The sequence below is a fragment of the Salminus brasiliensis genome, chromosome 17 (genome assembly GCF_030463535.1).
Source record: "Salminus brasiliensis chromosome 17, fSalBra1.hap2, whole genome shotgun sequence".
Taxonomy (NCBI): domain Eukaryota; kingdom Metazoa; phylum Chordata; class Actinopteri; order Characiformes; family Bryconidae; genus Salminus; species Salminus brasiliensis.
In genome coordinates, this window is record NC_132894.1 from 7,954,852 (window position 1) to 7,978,258 (window position 23,407).

Here is a 23,407-nt window from a genome sequence, read left to right on the forward strand (position 1 = left end):
TCACACTCATGGGAAATGTAGTTCTCATAGAGTCCTAAACCGTACTGTGTTCAGTAGCGTCGTGGCCGTAAAGAACTACAAGTCCCATTAGCAAGACAACGAAGGGTGTGTTAACAGCGCTTGTGACCACCACAGAGGCAACTTGGCTGGTTTGGTCTGAGCTTTTAAGGATAGTTCGCACTGGATCGTTTAAGCACGGGATCGCAAACGTGTTAAATCTTCTAACACGTATCAGATCCCCTTTTATCTCTTCACCGGAGAGAGGTGTTTAGTGTAGAGGACACAGTGATTGGCCTGTTCCAGCAAATGGACTATTTACATGGAAAGCTGAATGTGGTGCAATGCCAGCATGTGTTTCCTTTCAACCCTTGCTTTCCGCTCTACAACACTTGAGTCAGCTAAAAATATGTGCTGATATACAAAACCCGATTTGAGGTGGGATGTAGAAACACTTCATATATATATATATATATACTTATTTATTATTATTTTTAAATCGATATATACATATTTTATACTTATTCTATACAATTTTAGCTTGTCTGCTATTTTTTTCTATAAACAGACAGTCGTTGAATAATTTTTGTACCATGCACAGAATTGCGTAGGGACGATAGGACCATGTCCCTACCAATAACATGTCCCCTAGAAGTAATTTTGTTCATCAATAAAAGTGCAGTGGTTTATCAGTGCTTAGTCAGTGTATTTGGCACACAAACAGTTAACAGGTCTCTTTCCCTACCACGCGTCCCGCCTCCCTGACCCACAACGCTAACAGGACTGGCTTTGCCAGGTCTTGCTAACGTGTGAGAGGCTGCGGTTGTAAGAAGCGCCAAAGCTCTGTCAACTAGACGTGCACACAGGCTGAGTGAAAGACAGCATCCACCAATTGGACCCCTCGTATTGATCCATTAAGGGACAGATTCTGTAGGCATTACAGCTACAGAACTGGTGGCTAGCCTAAACGTTAGTGTGTGGGTTGGTGGGTGTGTGTGTGTTTGTTTGGTAATTAGCCTAATTTGGTGATAGGCTCAGTCAGGATGGCAGCCACCAGGTCAAAGTCTGCAGTAAGGATGATAATATTCAACAAAGCCATAAATACTTTGCTCACTGTTCATATGGGTGCATCAGTGTGTTATTTGGTCAGGTGACATGTAGACCACTTTTATGTTCCCACTAATGTCCAAATCTTTGATTTAATTTGATTAGATTCAATTAGATATTTGTCACCTGACACAATACCTGTAAAAGGAGAAAGACTGTCAGAGGTTTGAGGTTTATATTGTTAGTGTGGGTTACAACAGCAACAGTTACATTAAGCAGAGTAAATAAATAGAGATAATAAGAGATAAGTCATATTTCACCACTCATTTTTAAACATGGATTAACAAACCTGAGATTAAAACCTTCATTTCTGAATATTATTATATTATTTATTATATATATATATATATATATATATATATATATATATATAATATATTTATATAATATAATATTATATTATTTTAGAATAATTCTACTATGATGGATTTGCCAGAATAATTAAATATTCATTAATAAACATCTTACATCACTTTCTAGAAAATTCTAATAAATGAAAATACCAATTTTCACATAAGGTAAAGGTGCACATATTTGTCACTGTACAGAGAAATGTGTCCTCTGCAGAGAGGGTAAAGGGCCCAACAGTGGCTACTTGCCAAGCCCAGGAATCAAACCCACAACCTTGTTATCGATAGCCCGGCCCTCTAACCGCTGAGCCACCACTGCCCCTACTACACACTACTACCCTACTACCACCACTGCCCCTACTACACACTACTACCCTACACACTACTTTTTAAGTGTGCATCAATACTTGTTTTCTTGATGCACACTACTTTTTAAGTGAGCATCACTGTTTTTTCCTGATGCACACTAGTTTTTAAGTGTGCATCAATAATTGTTTTCTTGGTGCACACTACTTTTTAGGTCTGTGCACACTACTTTTTAAATGTGCATCACCAATTATTTTTTCTTGATGCACAGTACATTTTAAGTGTGCATCAATAATTGTTTTCTTGGTGCACACTACTTTTTAGGTGTGTGCACACTACTTTTTAAGTGTGCATCACTCTTTTTTTCTTGGTGCACACTACTTTTTAAGTGAGCATCAGCTATTTTTTCTTGATGCACTCTACTTTTTAAGTGTGCATCACTTTTTTTTCTTGATGCACACTACTTTTTAAATGTGCATCACTCTTTTTTTGCATCAATAATTGTTTTCTTGGTGCACACTACTTTTTAGGTCTGTGCACACTACTTTTTAAATGTGCATCACCAATTATTTTTTCTTGATGCACAGTACATTTTAAGTGTGCATCAATATTTGTTTTCTTGATGCACACTACTTTTTAGGTGTGTGCACACTACTTGTTAAGTGTGCATCAATAATTGCTTTCTTGGTGCACACTACTTTTTATGTGTGTGCACACTACTTTTTAAGTGTGCATCACTCTTTTTTCCTGGTGCACCCTACTTTTTAAGTGAGCATCAGCTTATTTTTCCTGGTGCACACTACTTTTTAAGTGTGCATCACTCTTTTTTCCTGGTGCACACTACTTTTTAAGGGAGCATCAATAATTGCTTTCTTGGTGCACACTACTTTTTAGGTGTGTGCACACTACTTTTTAAGTGTGCATCAATAATTGCTTTCTTGGTGCACACTATTTAGGTGTGTGCACACTACTTTTTAAGTGTGCATCAATAATTGCTTTCTTGGTGCACACTACTTTTTAGGTGTGTGCTCACTACTTTTTAGGTGTGCATCACTCTTTTTTCCTGGTGCACACTACTTTTTAAGTGTGCATCAGCTCATTTTTCTTGATGCACACTACTTTTTAGGTGTGCATCACTCTTTTTTCCTGGTGCACACTACTTTTTAGGTGTGCATCACTCTTTTTTCCTGGTGCACACTACTTTTTAAGTGTGCATCAGCTCATTTTTCCTGGTGCACACTACTTTTTAGGTGTGCATCACTCTTTTTTCCTGGTGCACACTACTTTTTAAGTGAGCATCACTTTTTTTCCTGGTGCACACTACTTTTTAAGTGAGCATCAGCTAGTTTTTATTTGTGCACACTAACATTAGGAAAGCACATCTAACTAACGTTTCTTTTGTGAACCTGGACACTGATTTTGCCACCTCTGGCCGTTACCATAGAAACGCTGAGGGGGGGGGGCTCCTTGAGAAAGAGCCAATCGCTTGTTTTTGTGTCTGCGGTGACGAATCGCGCCAGTAACCAATCAGCGGCGGCTAGGGAAGCTCACGAAGAGCTCCCGCCAATTCTGAGTGAAGCGCGAGGGGAGCAGCGGGGAAGCGGGCAGAAGGGAAAAGCAAACAGTTGAAACCCCGAGCAGCGAGAAGAGCACCGCGCGCGCTGCAGTCACCTAGTTCACACTGTCGTCCAATTACAGAGTCAATGAGACCGCGGACTTTTTATTTTGGAGTAAGATAGACCTTCCTCGGGACGTTTTTGCTACTTTGCGGGTTTCTGTAAGCTATCAAGGTGCTAAGTTGAGGAGACGGATGGTGGTGGTGATGCTTGCGGCCGAAGACCCTTCCGCGGACGGGCCTTTAGCCTCCACTCCACGCAGAGGTGCGAGTCTAAGATATCGGTTATGATATTTATTGGCTCTTTTCTGTGTCTTATTTTTGATAAGTCTTGTTCAGACTGAAATATTCTTGGCTGCCAACCGTGACATTCATCCGTTTCGCTGAATTGCTAGCCGAGCTGCTAGCTACGTTACTGTTAGCCAGGGGAGCTATAGCTAGCTAGCACTAGCTAAGTTCATTTAAGCTTCAGTTTGTTGTGAAATGTTTTAGCCATGGCGATTGTTTGTCATCTTGGTGCACCATAAAACAACCAAACACAGTAAATGCTCATTATTTGTGTCCATGAGTGCAGTTTTGCTTTATTTCTACCTGGAGGAACTAATGCTAGCTAATGGCATTTAGCCTGTCTGATTTGCGAGCTAAGCTAGCGCTTATTTTTGTTATGTCGACCTGCCATTTTTGAGTCTCACCTGCGCTTTTCACGCTGTAGGCTTTGTGCTTTTAAAGGAAATATCAATGCATTCATGTGCTTAAACATATTAAGACAGACAGGACACTGTGGCCTCTGTTTTGTGAGTTCAGGTGCTAGCCAAGGCAGTGCCTGCTCTCAGTAGTGAAGTGCGGACCAGGGCCTGCTGCATAATGGATGCACTGAATGGCGGGAGAGGGGAAAAAAAGCAAACATTATTCAGACGATAGGGGCTGTTAAGCTCAGTCTGCCTGTAGGTTTTGGGATCACTAAAGACAGTTTAGTGTAGGTAAGGGCTTTGGGAAGGTCAGTAGCTAGCTAAGTAGTTTATTAATTCTGGTCAAAGTAAGTTTCCTCAAAGGATCTCTTACTTACTCTCACTCTTCTGAAAATGCACCGAAATACAAGTGTAGTCAAAACATTAAACAGTCTTTGTATAGTTGAGGTACTTAATTGAGCTTGAAATGTCTAACACCACCCCTTACAACTGTAGCTTGAGACAGAGATGACACTCCACTGTACATCCTGTACATCTGCACCCCTGGACACGATTTGACATAAATACTTATGTACATAAATACCAATATATGCACATGTGTTTATTCAGTATTGTTTCTTTGATCTGCAGAGACCTGCTCCTCCTGCACATTGTGCATTCATATTTTTGTTACTGCCCTGCCTTTAATCGCTGGTTAGGTTGAAATGCATTTGAAAAAAGGTTATTCGATGCATTATTATTGTATTGTGTAACTGCTACTGGCTGCTAAGTTTCCTTTGGGGTCAGTATTTATTAAAATCTGGTAATTTAAAAATGTTTTAATGCAGGTATGGACTGTGCGGACAAAGCAAGCGCTGCCACCAAGAAGCTTGTGCAAGGTAAGAAATCCTCAACTCAAGGACTGAACTATCAGACTGAAAGACTGCATGTGGTCCAGTTTTAGTGCACTCTAAAATGTGTGGATATTATGTATAGTTTATAATTGAGGTGTTAATGTAGAACTAGGCAATAGGGTGATATTGCATCTTATCGTAATGCACAACAGACTTTTTTAAAGCATATTGGATATTGTTAGTGCTTAATAAACACTGAAGCTGCATGTTTCACTATGTTAACGTTATGTTGATTTATTTTTATTTATTTATTTGTTACATACACACATGGAGTGTTTATCTGCATAACATCGCTGTCACACAAAAACAAGCCAACCAAAAAGTGAACCAACAAAACACAATTTGAATCTGGCAGTTGTTCTTCACATGTTGATTTCTTGATGAATGAACCAATAGAAATGATTTGGGGCGGAAATTGTTTTATGTTGACTTTTTTTTTTCTCCCCTCCATGCTCCTGTAGGGTTGTAATTTTGGCGATACATGAGCTGTGTCCAAAACTGTGCCCTGTTCTCTATATAGTGCACTTCTTTGGAGGTTCTGCCATGTTTATAGTTGTACCCCAAAAAATTGCTAAGATTTTAGTGCACTACAAAATTCCCACAATATTCTGCCTTGCGTAGTTTACAAATGATGTACCTAATCAGACATGGGTGAGCCAAAGTTCATTGCATACAGTTTCTCTGAGAACCAACATCTTTATGACGTTGTCTTTGTCCTGAATTTTCATATGTAGGGGATAGTGAAAAGAGGATGGTTCTGAATGTTTTTTTTTTTGTGTGTGTATGACATCACTTATAATTCATCACTTGAACGTTGTGTAACTTGCATAAATAGAAAGTTTAGGTGCTCTTGACTTAGCTGGTTCCAGCTATTACAGAAATGTTAACTTAATTGTGTCAGTGTAAAAGCAGCTATAATGTTTTAATGTGTGGCACTTCTTTTGCAGCCCGTCTTCCCTTCAAACGACTTAACACAGAACCCAAGGAAGGCAGAGAGAACAAAAGAACAAGAACTGTACCTTCTGCTCCACCTACCCAAGAATCCAGTGCTTTGGATAGAGAGAATGAAGTAGATGCCTCCTCCCTCCCACTGCAACGTAGACCTGCTTTGGTTAATGGACGTGGACCTCTTGATAGTTTTATGAGTCGGAGAAAGCGTCCCCCAGTTAGCTGTACTACTTCGGTCACAATTGACCTAACAGAGGACTCTAACTCAATTGATGCAGTCAGAGAGCAGCCTTCTGCGCCTGTGGATGCTTTGTGCCCCCTTACAGGCAGTGCTGCACCAAGCATTCAGAATGCAGTGCAGGAAAAAGAACCAGAAACAGACCCTGCTGTCCCCCAGTCATCAGACGACAATATGGAAACAGATGAAGCAGAGGACAGTGTTACACTCCCTCAGATGGACCTCACTCTGGACTCTGAGACTGAGCATGAGAAGCAGCAGGAGACTGAAGTGAGTCAGAATGAGTCTCTGTTGTCTCCCGTGTCCACCAGCTCTGTATCTCTTGTTGAGAGCTCACCGGAACCCAGCAAAAGCACACCAACCACTCCTGCCTCAGTGAGTAAAAGGATGATCTTTGAGCCAGCCACAATGCTTTATAAAGATTGATTGAAGTTGACAAACAAGAGTATTGTCCTATTTAAAAGAAAAAAAAAAGTCCATTTTCATTTGGATTCAAGGCAATTAGAAATATTAGACTATTTCCAGAGCTATTTATGAAGTGTGTACATAGACCAACATTTGCATTTTAAGATTGCCCTGCCCTATTGGTAAGGCACTGAATGTGTTCCTCCCAAATGATTAAAAAAGCTGAATATAGACCAAACTGAAGGACTTAATGTTTGCTTAGTAATTAAACCAGTGTAATAATTTTCGTAAAACAGTGGATGATGATTAAGCGAGACCTTTTTCAAACTTATAGCATGACAATATTACCTCAAAAGTCAAGTTTTCATTTATTTCATTACAAATGGTTTTAAGGTGACTGGGGATCTTTATGTCCAGTTGTGCAACGTTGTCCTATTTCTGATAATTATACATTTAGTAAATACTCATGATTAGAAATACATTTTATATATTATTCTGTTTCTAAGGTGCCAAGGACAGATGCTGAGCAGAAAAAAGTAAAACGGCGCTCACTCAAGGTTTGTCTGGATAGCTTAAAGTATATTTAATTTAAAGAATTGAACTACTTGCAAACAACTCAAATACTCCTTAGCTGTGGTGCTTTTAGGAAGTTGCATTTTAATGTTTTGATCATCACACAAGCTAATTTATTCAGTAATATTCATATTCTGTCCTCATCCCACAGAGTGCTCAGGAAATGGAAGAAAAGCAACGACAGCGGGAGGAGAAAGAGCGGCAGAAACAGGAGGCTAGAGCTGCCAAAGAGAAGAAGAGGGAGGAAGCGCGCAGACTTAAAGAGGAGAAAGAGAAGGAGAAAAAAGAAAAAAAAGAGAAGGAGGAAAAGGAACGACGAGAGAAAAAGGAAAGGGATGATAAAGAGAAAGCAGAGAAACTGCGTGCGAAAGAGGAGCAGCGTAAAGTGAAGATAGAGTTAGTGGCCCCATTAAGTTTTGTGTTTTTATATTTTGACTTTTCCTGTTTAATGCTTATTGATGTGGTCTTTTTTGTTTTTTCTTCCCTTCAAGGGCGAGACTTGAAGAGAAAAGAAAGAAGGAGGAGGAAAAACGGTTGAAAGAAGAGAAAGAGGTGAACGTTTTGTTTGTGAAACGAGTGTTTAGACTGTAGTGCTTCTAATTCAGTGGTTTCAACCCACTATATAATGGTCTTTTTCTTGATTGGTTTTAATTCATTATTTCTATTTTTTTTTTAAATATACTGAACTTAAAGGTTGCATTTCAGTAACCCTGTCCTGATCTATTTCTAGAGAATCAAAGCTGGTAAAGCTGAGATCACCAGATTCCTACAGAAATCCAAGACACAGTTAGCACCAAAGGTAGGGTACAGACTGCACTTCACAAGCTTATCTTTATTCTTTGTGATGCTTTTATCTACCCAACTTATTTATCTGAAATGTTTTGTCCATGTTCAACCCTAATTTTAAACGACTTACTGTGTTTCAGACACTGGCATCTGTCTGTGGAAAATTTGCGCCATTTGAGATCAAAGAGCACATGATACTGGCACCACTGACCCGAATTCAGTGTGATGATTCGGTACTGGAAGAGCTAGATCAGTACCTGGCTGAACCAGGTGCTACCCTAAACGGCTTGAAGGATTGGTTATCCCACAAACCCCGCAAGTCAGGCCCAACCAAATTCAGGCGCACAAACATGAGGTCAGTCAATAAATGGTTTTAGAAAGAATGAATTACCTATTAGTTAAAGAGAAGCTAGTACTGTAAAGGTAAAGGTGCACGTATTTGTCACTGTACAGTGTACACTGTACAGCGAAATGTGTATCAGTGTTCGTATTGTTTACTCAATGAACTGGTGCCTGTTTCTTCTATTAAAACTACTGTTTCGTCATCAGTGATTGTTTAGTGGTCACAGAGGGCCTGAAACCAGATGATGTTCCTGACCGCAAACGCTATGGACGCATGAAGCTTTTGCAGTTTCATGAAAACTATCGTCCTGCTTACTGGGGAACCTGTAGCAAAAAAAGCACCTACATATCGCCTCGGTGCCCTTTGAGGCAGGATAAGGTAAAAGAAACCTTGAAATTCTCACACGCTTCTGGATTAGACACTTACATTCTTATTACTGTTAGCTTGTACATGTTAGAAGTAAATAAGTTAACATCTAATATAATATTATATAATATAATTTGTGCATATTTTAGGAGTTGTTGGACTATGAGGTGGACAGTGATGAAGAATGGGAGGAAGAAGAGCCAGGAGAATCTTTATCCCACAGTGAGGGGGTAAGTTGTATTTCTTTTTACAAATACATTGAATTGAGCAAGAAATTAAGCGATAGTGCTAAAGTTTATGCTTAAGAGTTTAATCTGTAATGATTTTCAATGATGGCTCAAAGGTGAGAGTCTGGACAAGTTTTTTTTTTTTTTTTTTTTTTTTTTTTTTTTTTTTTTTAAATTCAAAATTTCATTGAGTTTTTGAATAATCAATATTTTCAAGGGTGCTTTGCTTATTGAGGTGCTTGCTATTAAAATACACTTTTAAATGTACTATTTATTGTCGGGTCTGAACAGTTCATTAAACAAATGTTAACTGTTTTATTTTCATTTGGCCATTACATCCAGTGTATGAAATGCTGAAAATGTTAGTATTTTTGCTTATAAACTTAAATTATTTATAATTATTATAAAATTTAAATGCTTTTTTTTTTTTTTTCTTGTTCATAGTCTGATCCTGAAGCCTATAGTTGCGTGTAGCATGACCGGGACTTTAATAATACATTTCAGTGGAAGACATGCAGTTTAAATAATTTATTAGACCAAAAGATTTGTGCTTTCATTAACATGGAAACAGTGATATTTTATTTTTTGATGGGTGTCAATAACACTAACACTTATTGTGTTTTGTCAGGATGATGACGACGAAGCAGGAGAGGATGATGACGACGATGACGGCTTCTTTGTTCCACATGGTTATCTTTCAGATGGGGAGGGAGCACTTGAAGATGAGGTATGTCTGGCTGCAGCCATCATAAATTGTGTATCTGTCGAAGGGTTTTAAAGTTCAAGAAAAATTTTGACATGCGTAACCCACCACTGAATGAATAATAATAATAATAAAAAAATAGGCTTCTATAGTGTCTTGTTCATCCAGTATCAGAATTAAAAGAAACAGTGTATTTTGTAAACCATTTTGAGGACCATTGGACCCCCTACTATTCAGTTTAACAGTCCTAGAGTCACCACTGTCAGATAATAATAATAAAAATATAAACGTATTAGTAAATTACTTTTGCGCGCCGATTTTAAATTTTCACAAATTAGGGGCGTGAATGGAATGTGGTGAAAAACTTACCGTAGACCCTACTCTAGTGCAATGTTTGTCTGAAAAGAAAAAAACGATGGTTTGCTAGCTTGTGGTGCTAATGAGGACAGTATCCTGAACAAAGTGGATTAGCTAATGCCTTAGTAACTCCGAAACATGGATTTACTCCCTGACATTTAAATCTTTATAAACCTGCATCAGTTATGGATTAGTGTTCCAGAATGAACCTGTGGTTGTAACATGTTAAGCTGTAACATGCTACAGTTCTGCTACCTGCTACCAGAACAGCTTAACACATAGTTTATTTGATAGGAACATTAATTTCACCATGTTGTAATTTTAAAATACCACCATTGCTTGCAGTCAGTCATCTTTTTAATGGATAGAAAGCCATCCATGAGCAGTTAACCTTTTACAGGGGTGGAAATAAGTGGTTAAGGTTAGGTAGGTATGGTCTTGTTACTTAAATTACCCTATATAGGACAGTTAATTAAGTGTGTGTGTGTGTGTGTGTGTGTGTGTGTGTGTGTGTAGGAGGGTGGTGACCTTGAGAAGCAGAAGGTCCATCAGAAACTGAAGGCTCGGGAGTGGGACGAGTTGATGTCTAAGAAGAAGCTGAAGGTCCTGGAGGCGGTAGTGAGGGGCTGCGTTTGGGAGGGAGAGGAGCATCCGCTTGAATTGCTAAGGCCTTATGCTGTCTGCATGTTGGAGCCTCTGCTCAGAGAAGAGCCTGGTACACCTGAAGATGATGCATTACGCCAACAGAGAAAAGAACAATGTAAGTTTGGATTGTTCACTTTGTGGTAACTGAGGCGTTTACCAAACAAACTTGTCAGTTGCACTTTTCAGAGAAACAAAAAATCTTAACATTTTTCCTGCTCTGATTGTCTTACGTTTGACCCAATTATTTCAACTAAAACAAAACGAATGGGGTGTGTTCCCTCTGCTATATTTTAGCAGTACACATTTTCTCTGTGAGCTGCAAAATTGTTGTGCTACTGAAGGTGTTTTGCTGATGCTTTGATTTTTAGTGGAACTTTCACACATTATTGCTTGTCTTTCAGTGCTATCTCAGCTGCTGCCTTTACTGCATGGCAATGTTAATAGCAGTAAGGTGATCATCACAGAGTTCCAGGAGTTCTGTCGCCAGCAAACGCCCTCACCATCTCGCAGCCCTCAGAATTCAGACCACATTCCACCCAGGTAAGCCAGTTTGCATTGCTGTTCTGTCTGTCTGTGATAAATTAACAGGTTTCTTGTGTTTCGTTTGAGCAGAACAGAAAGTCAAACTTTTGTACCCTCAAAAGGTAGACTATTTGAGAGTATGGTTTTTACAGTGTGTTCAGGTAATTTCAAACCTTTCTGAGCATCACTCATGGTGCCATCACCCAAAGTAATTGCTTTTAAGCAATGTTTAGTTAATAATGCAGATGGTCTTTCAGTATGATTGGTTGGTCACTGATACTAGTCAAGGACAGGTCAGGATGCAGCGTTAACATTTCCAGGCGAACTTGGATCATACATAATCGTGCAGGGCTTTGGTAAAGTTTGTGCATTTTTCTCTCTGCATGAAAATAACTTTTTACTTTTTGTAGTAAACCACATTTGAAAGCGTTTAAGGTAGAAACGCAGCTGAAAAGAGCTGCTTATTTAGAGCTAAATCCTTAATCACTTTGATCACTTTCCTTTAGCTGTTTAATCCTGCAGTACATTTAGTCGTGGTTAAATGTGGCCTGCACAGTTTGATTAGATTTTTTTTTGTGTGGGTGATTGTTAGTGGTGTTTGTTGGCTCTGCTGTGTTCTGATACTCACTGTACTGGGCTGGGTGAAGTCCTTTTGAAAGAGGTATCCAGTTAGTGGTGTTGTCTTATAGACAAAGCAGAGCAAAGACTTGATAGTTTTACACATTCTTTAGTTCAAATCGTATACCATCCACACAAAAAAAACCTGCCAGACTAAGAGAGCGGAGGCAGCACAGAGTAGAGCACAGCACTGACTTTAATGGGTTGCGACAGTTGTTGAACAACTAACTGCAGTAAACGTACTGTAGTAAGCTTGTCTATAGTTTTTTATTGTAGCTTATTAGGCTAACATGCTAAATATGTGAGGGGAGGCCTTTTCTGTGTGTATTTGGCAACTTTGGCAACCTTGACCACTAAATTTAAGCCCACCTTAAGTCAAGAGGAAAGATGTTCTGTGCATGGAAATCTACAGCATGGATATTACTGATTAGAGACCTTGACCACAAAAAAGTGCTGTCTTCCTCATTTAGGGGCGTTTTTAACATCTTTAAGTAAGTGGAACCTGTTGTGCATCATATAGCTGCAGATAACATCTTTTCAATGCCTGTACCAATAAGCAAAATATCTCTGCTAACTGTTAATTGATGACTTCAAGCACAGTTCTCATCTTCTCGATTGATTTGATTTTTCTTCAGGATTCATGTGAAGCGTCTCATGAAGGAGAATGCAGTATATGAGAAGCGCTCAACTTACAGGCGCTGCTGCTGGTACGTGCATGCTGATGTCCTGGCACGCTTTGGGCAAGATTCTCTGCCAGTGCCTTGCAAATGGACCTACCTCACCTCTGGAGCCCACGCGCCCCGTGACGAGCCCACAGGACAGTTGCCAGGGTCACAGAGCACCTCTCCTAGCGCACCCCAGTCCTCATCCACCACCCCCTCCAACAGGAGGAAGAGTGCCAGCAACCACTCGATCACTAAATACATGAAGAAATGTACTGACCCTGAACAGGTACATCCATATTGTTTGTAGAAGGTTAATGTTGTATAGATTGTGGTAGTGTGGAATCCTGTACAGTTTTCTGATTGCTCTAGAGTAATATCACCATTACAGTGCACAAACGAGGACAGCGGTAAAGTTATAGTTTGTGCTATGTATTTCTTAGACTGAGGCAATGGAAACTGATGGATTTCAAGCGGACACAGAGGATGATGAGGATGATGACTGCATCATTTTGTGTGAACAGTCGCAAAATAATGGTAAGTCTTTAGATTGTGAACTACAGATCCCTAACTCCGAATAGATAGATATCAGCTACACAGAGGAGGCCAAACATTGATCGTCTCTTTTCAACTACTTAATTTAGGATCATCTGAACAAGGAGGCCAAACATCCACAACAGAAGCTAAGACTGCAGAGCCAGTGAACATCAGTGATACTGCACTGTCCCTTCCTTGCCCTACAACAGCCACTGCCTGAAACTCGACACCATGCTCAACATGTCTTGGTCCATGTGTAAAGAATGGCTAAAAGAATCTAGTCCGCAATCAGTGGGAAGACCCAATATTACAAAAGCCTCTCAAATGCGCAGTCACGCCATTTAAACGTTAAATTAAGCATCTGATCATTGTAAAATACTACCAGTGGACTATTTTAAGCTCAAACAAGCTCTTTTGAAGAGGCAGCTGTGGTTTAATTCTCTGCCCCAATGGATAAGTGGTGGCAGGCTTACTCATGAACAGACTCTGTAGGCTCTGCTGGTCCACAGTGGTCCAAACATCACATCACTTTGTACGACCTGGGCCTGTATTCATTAAGCTTTCCAAACACGAGTGCTCATCTTGGATCCGACCCGGTCAATCAGTTCACCATATAAGAAAGTTGATCACTCGAGCTTGAAGCTTAATGAATATAAGCTCAGGAGTAGTAGCTGTCTGCTGGACTTATAGCTCAGTGTCGGCTCAGTGTTTTATCACATAAAGTATATATATAAGTGTTTTTTTTCCAGAATACTTGAACTGGGTTATTTCATTAAAAAAATGATTTGTTAAATGTATCGCACTTTTATATGCCTTTACTTATCTGCATCATGGCTCATGTATGCCTGCCAATGTTTGGTTGGATTCTCTTTTAGTCTCTTGGAGCTTTTGTAAAAAGGAAAAAAGAAGACCCTGTAAGTGCTGTTTGTTCTCCAAGCTGCTAAACACGGTGTAAATGATATTTCAGACCTCTATAATGTAATGTTGGAAAATGGTTTAGAGGTGGAAATGTTACATGACCGTCCATAAAAGGAAAGAAGAATTTAACATTAATCTGTCTGTTGGCATAATGTTTTCTGAAGCTCTAAAACAACTGCAGGACAACTTGCAGTTGTAATAGGTGTCTAATACTTGTTTAAATAAAGCATTATTTAAAAAAAATCTTCGTGAGCCACTAGTTGATGGAAAAGAAAAGAAGCTATGCTCAAGTGAATCAGACTTGACAAGCTGCTGCTGATGCTGCTGGCCAAAATTAGTCAAAACTGACAGATCTAATGCACTGTTAAACTTTATTACATACTGTAAATCAGTCAAAGCAACAAAACGATGCTACTGCAGACAGATAACGGCATTTCTCTTGTGCTATGCGTTGATTATCAATTAAACGTTCAACTAAAACAAACAAACAGTTTAACAAGCAGGTTGCTTCTTTGCTGTTCTCTACTGATGCTGGGAACCACTGACAAGATGCATACTGTACTACTTGGGCAAGAAAACTTCATAACCGCATTCTGGTGTTTAGTGTTCTCATGAAATGTGAGAATATTTACTGGTTTGTGAGGAGGTAGCTTGTTGTCATCCTGGTTTCTGCAGTGTTCAGTATGCAATCCTTTTAAGTGTGTTTGCGTAGTCGTTAAAGCTATTAAATACAAAATAAAATATGAAAATAACTTCACTACACTTGACTACCAGTATCTTGCAAACTGGATTAGCATATTTAATAATTCTCCTCAGTTAAAGAAGCTTCAAAGTGCTTTCATCTGTTCCACATTTAACAGATCTGTCTAAAAATACCAACTCTTCGGTAGGACACTGGTTCGGAGACAGGGACTGGTTTACAGCAGCCTCACAGTGCAGTAGAAATAAATTCATTCTCCAGCTTACAAACAATACACTGAACATTTAATCACAAAAATATCCTTCTCGTCTGAGGCAAACGAGGTGTTACAATGCCTTTGCTTAGTTGTAAAAGTGCTGAAACCCCTATTCAAAGTTGTCACCGCTCAAGCTGCTTGATTACTGACTAAGCAATACCACTGTGTTCTCCCACATTTCTTATCTCATAACACCCTACCAGCACTTGCAGTAATGCTCTGAGCCTGTGAATGTGAACTCGGTTGCGTGGACTCCAGCAGGGAAAGGGGGCTGTTAACAGAAGAGAGGAAACAGGAGGCACAGGCAGGGAGAGCAGAAAGGGATCAGAGCCAGTGTTCAGCTCAGGCTCTTTATGTTCTGTAGCAGTTCTGGCTTCAGAACCGAACTGCTCTGTCCTCCAGCTGCAGCAATGTCTGCCTGGACCACAGCGTCCCAAGAAAAAGTCAAGAGAGCTGCAGGGGCCTGAGGGAAGGAAGAGGAGAAATCATTAAAAGGTGAACACTTATGTGTCACTCTAATGTTCTCTAACATTGGGAGTGGAGGCTTTTCAATAGCATGTTGTATATTTTGGGAATTCTGGCTCATTGTCCTACAATTCTGTCCTTTATTCAGGGGGGGAAAAAAGGGTCCTATTCTTGGGTACCTCTATCTTTATCATTTTGTTAATATATTCACACCATAGATTTTAGTTGTATTCTCAATTCAGTCAGTCAAAAATAATAGCAGGCTAGAAATCTTTTTGAGACTACCAAGTGGAGAGGGTTTAATCCCCAGTGACTCCACAACCGTCCAGGCATCTAAACGATCGCTGGCCCAGCACTCTTGCTTCACTCATGTAATGTAATTGAATTGCTTCAGGTGCTTGCCTTCTTCACCCTCCCCATGCTGATGGTATTATGTGATCGGGAATCAACGGGTTGGGGAAAAAAAAATGACACAGTTGGGCCAAAAATTCAATAAATCGATATCTAAAGCTGCTGCAGGCCTGCCTTCCGACACCCTACTAACAATTTCATTAACATTCTGAAAGTGTATAAGGGTTAAATGGCTGTACCACATTGGGGAGGAACAAAAAAGGAAAAATTGACAAATAAATAAATACATTTTTTTTTAAAAGCTGCTGTGCAATCATCGTCCAAAGGAGGAAATGGAAAGTCGTACTACCCATTAGCCGCGTAACTCAGTCACAAAGTGCATAAGAGATTTGCAAACATGCATGATGGATATGTTTTCCCAGTAATGTTTTTAGTTAATAATGAGGGTCATTTTGAGTTTGTCAATAAACAGGTTTGTTTTTACTGGTTCATTCATTATTTCTCTCAAAATCAACAGCTTAAAAAAAATGGCATTGCTGTAAGGATTAGACTGCATGTAGGATGATCACCACCCCACCTCATTCCAAAAGTTCACACAGCTCCACATTATAACCCTCTAGCCCACGCCTGGCATTAGGCATGATGCCAATGGGTTCATGTTTATCTGCTCCACAGAGTCCTATTCTATTGCCAATACTTCTCCACAGGGATTAGACAAGCTCTGTGTGTGTGTGCATTTGCATACCTGTGTCAGCAATGGGTGCAACATAAAGTAGCTAGATGCATTCATTAGAAGGGGTGTCCACAAACATTATAAAAGTAGTTATAATGACCCCTACCATCCTCTTGACCACAGAATATCCGGTCACCTTATTTCTCACGAAATTGCTGTACTTACAAGGTTACATTCATTCAGTGCCACGTCCTCGTCTTCCTTCAGTTTCTGGCCGCCAGGTGCCAACAGCTCGAAGGGCTGCCAGCCGTTCTCCAGTGAATCTCGCACAAACTGATACAGCGCGGCCACTCTCTCCCAGGCCAGGAAAGTTCCTGTGGGTAAATGTTGATAAGCTTGTGAAATCAGTGTTGACTGTGCTGGGTCAAATACGCTGGCAGTCAAAAGGAATTGCCCAAGTGTACGTAGTGTCACACACGGATGTTCACTACCCGTATACTGTTCTGGATGTGCTTGAAGGCCCAAATATGACTTGATCCACCCACAAGACAATGCAAGATGCAAGACGTTATCAAACGACAGAGTGGGTTGAGGAGTACAGCGGTTCAGGTGATGTCATGGGCAACACAATCACCAGATTTAAATCCCATTGAGAACCCAGGGGACTGTACTGGGAATTGTGTGTAGAAGAGGTGTGGTTCGTGGAAAGAAGTAAGGGAGGTTTTGGAAGTGGTTTATTTAGATCATTTAAAGCAACATTAATGGAGAATCTGTGTGTCTTGCTCCTGGGCTCCCCTGGGTTCTACAGTCGGGAAGTGGAATCTGTGCTTTGAGCCACACCTCAAGGAGGAAATGCTTTACACATGCATTTCTGGACTTTTGAAAGATATAGAACCAGCAATGAACGTAAAAGTAGCATGTGCACTGAAGCCGTCCAGTAATAATACCGGATTTTACATGAATGTGACTTGGGTTAAGCAGCATTACGCAGTTCTTATGAGCATTTTCCTGCACACTTCACCAGTGTTAGCAGTTAGCGCTCAGCCTGGGGTTGCAAAACCAGATCCGCTTGTTAATTAATAAAATTAAAATGTAAATTGCTACAAAAATATTAAATCACAAGAATGCTCATCCCCTTTTAGTTTAGTTACCATTCGTTTGTCTATTCTTGTGACTTAGCTAATAGTCAGACCATTTTATGAGTAAAAAAATGCACAAAAAAAACCCAACCCAAAACACAGTCACTTCCATGTGGTTTACCTGATTTCAGGGCAAGTGTTAAAAAGACTTGCATACCTTGTAGTATATTCCCGTCTGGTAACCGCACTCTTAGGAGAGTGTAGTTGTACTTCCTTCTCTCCCTTTGCTCGTCCTTTTCCCGCATGGCTTTTGTCCGCAGCATGGAATTTCTCTCAACTATATCGCTTCTGAAAGACAGTTTTCAAAAAAAGGCTGTGAATCACAAAGATTATTCTATAATGCAGTCTACACAGCTACAGTCTCTCAACTGAAGCTCATATATAAAACAACATTTAGTGAGTTATTTCAGTTCCTTCTATTTTTTTTTTTTTTCATTTTCATTTCTAATTTTACTCCCTTTATTTTTACCCCCGTTAATGTGAACTCCCCCTGAAACTAGCAATGCCCCAACACTAGGAGCGTTAAGACTACCATACGTCTCCTTTGATACACATGAAGCCTGCCAGAACCTTTTCGAACATCCGCTGATGCAGCATTGCTAGGCAGCCAGTGTGCTTAAAGGAAACCTAACAGAGGACTGTCCTGACCAACATCACAGTAAGAGTAATGTGGGGAGGAAGTGCTATCAACCACCCCGGACAACTGTGCTCTCTTGGATTCCGTCTGCTGATGGCAAGCAGGTTGACCTGGGATTTGAACGAGCGATCCTCTGATCATAGTGGCAGCACCTTAGTCTGCTGGAACACTCGCAGCCCCAGGTCAGTTCCTTTTAAAATGTGCCTTGATAAGAAAGGGTGAGGTCTATCCGTTATTGATTTCCCTTAAGTAGATAACTGGAAACCGATCAAGATTGATATTGGGATGGATACTGAAACGAGTGTCATAGACCCTGAGGAGCTATATTCCTTTGCCGTCATACTTCTGCTGCTGTTCTCTTTTCAGCTCTTCTGCAGTCAGGTTGTAGAAGTCTGGTGGCAGCTCAAAACGAGTAGCATGCTGTGAAGGTCTGAAGGCTTGAGGCTGGCGGTCCAGCTTGGCTCTGACAGGCTCCCCGTTCTGCAGCTGCTCCTTCTTCTCCTTCATCTGCTCCAGGGATGCTGCCTCCTGCTCCGGCAGCAACAGGAACTCCTCTGTGTCCTCTGGAGAATGGCAGGAGGAATGTCCAGACAGTTTAGCCATAGTATTATCAATTCTGCTGTTCTGTTTTCAAGCCAAATAAGTGAACAGGGATGATGTGGTTTGTCATTACAGTTGCTGTATGCAAAAAAATCAGCTACTTATATCATCACACTTATGTCATGTCAAAAAGACTTTAAGTTTATTAATTACACTGTATATTTATTTACCTTGCCCATCAACTGGGAGCATGATGCTCTCAAATCCAAGAGCCTGCAAATACTCTCGACTCCCCTCGATCCCACGGACCTTCTCCTGTAGAATAATGAGGTGAAGGAGAGATTTTGCGTGATACATGATTTTGTGATGTGGTGGAGTTTGAGGTAAGTACGAATATTTAAAGATATAAATATTTAAAGACAGAGAGATCAGTTTATTGTGAATTTGTTGATGTACAAATCATTGAAAATGTCCTGCTGCAGTCCTGGAAAACGTGTTTCTAAAATGGGTGGGAAGCCTAAAGATATTCCAGCACCTAATCGTTACTATGGTCCTGTATGTCTTTTACTCTGAGGTCCAGTTTGTTTAAAAAGAACAGTATAAAATAAGTAAAAAAAAACATGTTTTCAGTTTGGTTCATGTTTATAATACTGTGTAAGGTTCCCTAAGAGAGACAAATCAATCAGATACTGCCTCAGAAAGCGTGGGTTCATTGCACGTGTGTATTACTAACCTGAAAGACTTTGTTGCTGACTTTAATCTTTCTGTATTTCTCTTCCGTTGGATTTTTACAGATGTTGTCAATGTATCTGAAAAGTATTGAAAAAAAAATGTAGCACAATTTGCACTCGTTTTTCTAAACACAAAAGGAAGCTGGTGCTCACTTGCTGATGATATCCACCGCAGCCTTCACTTTCTCTCTGTCCTTGTTGAAAGTATGGATCATCATAACAGAAGCCTCGACTGGATTCTCAGAGAATCTCTGCAAGAAAGAACACCGATAAATAAAGTTTCTCACACAGCAGGTCGGCCCAGTGCTGGAACTGTAAATACACATACCAGGAGAATGGCCTCTTTAATGTGCATCTCTCTCTCGCTCTTCGTTAAGGTTTCCCCCGTCAAGGGGCAGATAAAGTACACTCCGGATACAGAGAAACATGCTGGGTCCTTCACCGGAACCTGGAAAAAGAGAAGCAGCAGAACGGATTGCTATAGACCAACTAAACTGAGAACAAGATGACAAGTAATCACTATATTAATGGACAGTGTTAGGGCAAAACTGCTTCTTGCCTCAGCATCCACGCTTTTAGGTTCTGCTGCTGTGGCGGCAGCCTCCGCCTCAAGCTCCTTCCTCACTGAAACAGAAAAGACTCTGTACCAGTACTACTAACTGACAGAGTAATCATATTGTTTGCTGTGCATTCCTCAGATGCTAAAGCACACCACACCGCATGCACAGGGGCCAATTACAAATGGCTCTTTATTCAGCCATTTGAGATTCAGCCTATGCAGCAGCAACCCCCCCCCCCAAAAAAAAACACTGATAACCAATGATAATTTGATCCAGATATAGCTCAGCTGTTCATAATTTAAAAAGACGATGCATGCACAAGCATGTGAATTATCGTTGTGACTGTCACATGAGCAGGAACTAGATTTGATATCTGATCCAGGACGACATATGAATAAAACTTCAGGTCCAGGTCATCTTAAAGCAGATTCATCAGAAGCTAGAGGAGCATGTGTGCTCATAGTCACTGTGTGTGTGTGTGTGTTCTTTGCAAGGATGGGTTATGGGCAGAATATGTGAATATGGTTGTCTTGTCTGTCTGTCAGTAACACCCTACTCGGATTGAACTCCTGAAGACTAACTCACCCTGGTTCCTGATGGCCTCCTGCGAGGTGTTTATGCGCGGCCGGTGCTGCTGCTCCACTCGGGCCAGTGCTGCGGCTCCAGCTCTCTGAGTGCTTTCGTTGGGTGCATAGCGAGGCTTCGCCTGGTTGCTGCTCTGAGCCACTGAGGGCCTAGCGCTGAAAATACAAACATGAGCACATGTCTTATGAGCACAAGACTGTTATGACTAATAACACGGTTTGCTTTGGAATAAGCTCTGTGATCAAATTCCTGGATAATCAGGGGGAGGCGAGGAAGGCAGGCTTCAACAAAGTCAGTGGATTTTTCCACTTAGGCGTACTGCTTACTTTACTGAATGCAGATATTAGTAATTAGTGTTGAATTAGTGTGAAGGTTTAAAAGCTATGGTATAACAGAAGGGGGTACGAATTCATGCATTAGTGCATTTTAGTATTGTACTTATTAAATAAGTACAATACTAAAATGTAATGTATAGATTTAAATAACATTTAGCCACTAAAAACAGTTGCTAATACAGGTGGGTAGTAGTTGCATGTCCTCTGGCTATAATTTGACTCCTTAGTAATTAGTAAAACCTTTATTATTTATTTGTGATTTATTTGTGAGCAAATTAGTGCACGTCCCTTATTCTCTTATAAGGGTCTTTCATCTGCCTCCTTGCCTTTAGATTGATACCACTGACCACTGACCACTGACCATAGTAGCTACCTACCTTTCCTCAACCAAACCAATGTATGCTTTACACAACATGATCAACACGTCTCGCACAAATAAAACGTCGACATTTGAGATTTAAATCGTATTAAAACCTGTAAAGTGTATCGTTAAAGCCCTCGGCAGGTCTGAATGAACTGGACTGAGGTCAATAGCTAGCCACTAAAACAGTAGCGTTTGCATCCATGAATTCGCTTCAGGCAGTTATTGGGATTAGCTGAAGACAAACATGACAAACAAATAAGTACAATTAAAGCTTTTAGGAATTTTTACGAATGTGTTTTATCAGATATGGTGTAACAGTGTTAGCTAAATGTGTGCAGAGGATCTTACTGCTCCCTAAACCAGCAGAGCTTAACAGTTAGTAGCTGTCAGATCCAGATCAGTCCTGATGCACAGCTGTGTTTACCTGCCCTCCTCAGTAAGTTTCTTCCCTGGTCCCGCTGACTTAAATTTGATGTCCTTCTTGAAATCTTCGAAAAACTTCTTCATTGTTAGTGCAACTGTATTAAAAAGGGACAGATAACTGTCTGGACATACAAACCGAGCCTAGTAATCTGTTTACATCCACGGGGAGAGGGACGGGCAGGAAACGAGGCCTCTGTGAGGCGGAATGGTGTTTTTAGCGACATCTAGTGCAGCGGATGTACAAACCAAATGTTCCCTTTTCTGACACAAAAACACAGTAATTATGAGTTTAATAGCAAGTCTGATTATTAAGGAGAAACAATTATTAAATAAGTACAATACTAAAATGTAATGTATAGATTTAAATAACATTTAGCCACTAAAAACAGTTGCTAATACAGGTGGGTAGTAGTTGCATGTCCTCTGGCTATAATTTGATTCCTTAGTTATTAGTAAAACCTTTATTATTTATTTGTGATTTATTTGTGAGCAAATTAGGGTAGTTTTACCAGTATTTATGGGTATCATGACGGTACCAGTATTTATGGGTATCATTATCGGGCCGATATCAGCAGGAAATGCTGGATCAAGACAGGACGGATGGGCACAGATGGGATTTGGCCTCTGCCTTTAACCCATCCATGCAGTGAACACGCACACATACATACTAGTGATCAAACACACACAGTGACAGTGAGCACACATGCCCGGAGCAGTGGGCAGCCATTGCTGCAGGGCCCGGGGAGCAAAAAGGGTGAGGGGTCTTGCTCAAGGGCTCAACATTGGCAGCTTGCCTGGAGCCTGGATATCGAACCCACAACCCTGTCATCAAAAGCCTGGTGCTTTAGCCGCTGAAAGGTATTTTCCCTGTGAATTAAACCCGGGCCACAGTGGCGAGAGCACAGAATCCTCACCAATAGACCACCAGGGATCACTTCGGGTCATATCACAAACACTGCGGGGGTGGAAGAGCGTTTGACTGGTATGTTCAGATACTCATGCAGTATCAGTAAGTTTTTTTGGAATAAGACTGGATTTTTAAATCGGTACCAGACGATACTCAAGGTTTCTGCATAGTATCATTAGCAGAAAAAGTAATTTCGTGTCATGTGTAAATCTAGCCGGGTAAAACATGGGTAATGCTGACTGAGCATTTCGGGGGCTGGTTTAGTTGGTCAGCATTCCAGCGATCAAACCACATCATACACTGGCTATGCTGGGTTCTTTAACAGAACAAGAAAAGCGATTGGTGTTGTGTAGCTGGGAACAACACTGCTTGTGGCACAATAGGTCAACAACACCAAAAGGGGTCTTTGGCAAGACTCCTAACTCTACATTTTTCTACCTGTGTAACAGAATGCAAGTGTAATTCTCTCTGAGTAAGAGTTTCAGCCAAACGTCATACATGTAAATACAAAACAGCTAACTCAGTTTCTATACTGCCGGATGCTGGATGTTCTCCTGAATTTCTGTATGGAATTCTACTTCTGCTACTTCTGTAGCTGTAGCTTTTTTAAATGTCTTTTAATTGAGCCAGTATTTAGCAAAAGTACAAAATATGGGTCAAGGCTTCTCTATCCACCACAATTACAAGTTGTAATAACAATAACAATAACAAGAGTATGACCACTTAGTAGTTATTGCTGGCCATGAACTGTCCTTTAGATTTGTCAGAGATAATATCAGTGCTCTGTAGTCCTCAGATAGCACTTATTTTGTGTTATTTTTTTTTTTTTTAATATTTGATGAAAGTGTCAATCATACAGTTTTTACAAATACAACCATGTAAAACCACGTAGAACCCAGATACTAGCTAGATGTTAGATTTATCAGTAGTTTATCC

General features: G+C 40.4%; 2 protein-coding genes across 2 annotated transcripts; one reads left to right on the top strand and one right to left on the bottom strand.

Annotated features, from left to right (window-relative positions):
* Nucleotides 1-3,356: 3,356 nt before the first annotated feature.
* Nucleotides 3,357-13,684, top strand: chaf1a (chromatin assembly factor 1, subunit A (p150)). Its single transcript, XM_072660335.1, has 16 exons — nucleotides 3,357-3,640; nucleotides 4,892-4,942; nucleotides 5,905-6,518; nucleotides 7,055-7,105; nucleotides 7,273-7,517; nucleotides 7,613-7,673; nucleotides 7,852-7,920; nucleotides 8,048-8,262; nucleotides 8,457-8,628; nucleotides 8,766-8,846; nucleotides 9,472-9,570; nucleotides 10,420-10,663; nucleotides 10,950-11,088; nucleotides 12,324-12,639; nucleotides 12,794-12,887; nucleotides 12,995-13,684. The coding sequence occupies exons 1-16, from the start codon at nucleotides 3,571-3,573 to the stop codon at nucleotides 13,105-13,107; spliced, it is 2,634 nt and encodes an 877-aa protein (XP_072516436.1). The 5' UTR covers nucleotides 3,357-3,570; the 3' UTR covers nucleotides 13,108-13,684.
* A 478-nt stretch (nucleotides 13,685-14,162) lies between these two features.
* On the bottom strand, nucleotides 14,163-21,736 carry ubxn6 (UBX domain protein 6). The gene is made up of 11 exons (XM_072660336.1): nucleotides 21,566-21,736; nucleotides 20,443-20,597; nucleotides 19,857-19,921; nucleotides 19,626-19,745; nucleotides 19,451-19,548; nucleotides 19,300-19,375; nucleotides 18,797-18,881; nucleotides 18,370-18,589; nucleotides 17,547-17,677; nucleotides 16,476-16,624; nucleotides 14,163-15,224 (listed from the first exon to the last, which is right to left on the bottom strand). The coding sequence occupies exons 1-11, from the start codon at nucleotides 21,646-21,648 to the stop codon at nucleotides 15,099-15,101; spliced, it is 1,308 nt and encodes a 435-aa protein (XP_072516437.1). The 5' UTR covers nucleotides 21,649-21,736; the 3' UTR covers nucleotides 14,163-15,098.
* Nucleotides 21,737-23,407: the final 1,671 nt, after the last annotated feature.

Excerpts from the sequence above, each read along its gene's own strand:
- ubxn6 (XM_072660336.1), bottom strand. The coding sequence starts at position 21,648 with ATGAAGAAGTTTTTCGAAGATTTCAAGAAGGACATCAAATTTAAGTCA. Across the intron at positions 19,376-19,450 it reads GCGGTGGATATCATCAGCAA|ATACATTGACAACATCTGTA; the intron begins GTGAGCACCAGC and ends AATACTTTTCAG. Across the intron at positions 16,625-17,546 it reads AGACGGGAATATACTACAAG|GAACTTTCCTGGCCTGGGAG; the intron begins GTATGCAAGTCT and ends ATTTACCCACAG.
- chaf1a (XM_072660335.1), top strand. The coding sequence starts at position 3,571 with ATGGTGGTGGTGATGCTTGCGGCCGAAGACCCTTCCGCGGACGGGCCT. Across the intron at positions 6,519-7,054 it reads CACCAACCACTCCTGCCTCA|GTGCCAAGGACAGATGCTGA; the intron begins GTGAGTAAAAGG and ends TCTGTTTCTAAG. Across the intron at positions 10,664-10,949 it reads CCAACAGAGAAAAGAACAAT|TGCTATCTCAGCTGCTGCCT; the intron begins GTAAGTTTGGAT and ends CTTGTCTTTCAG.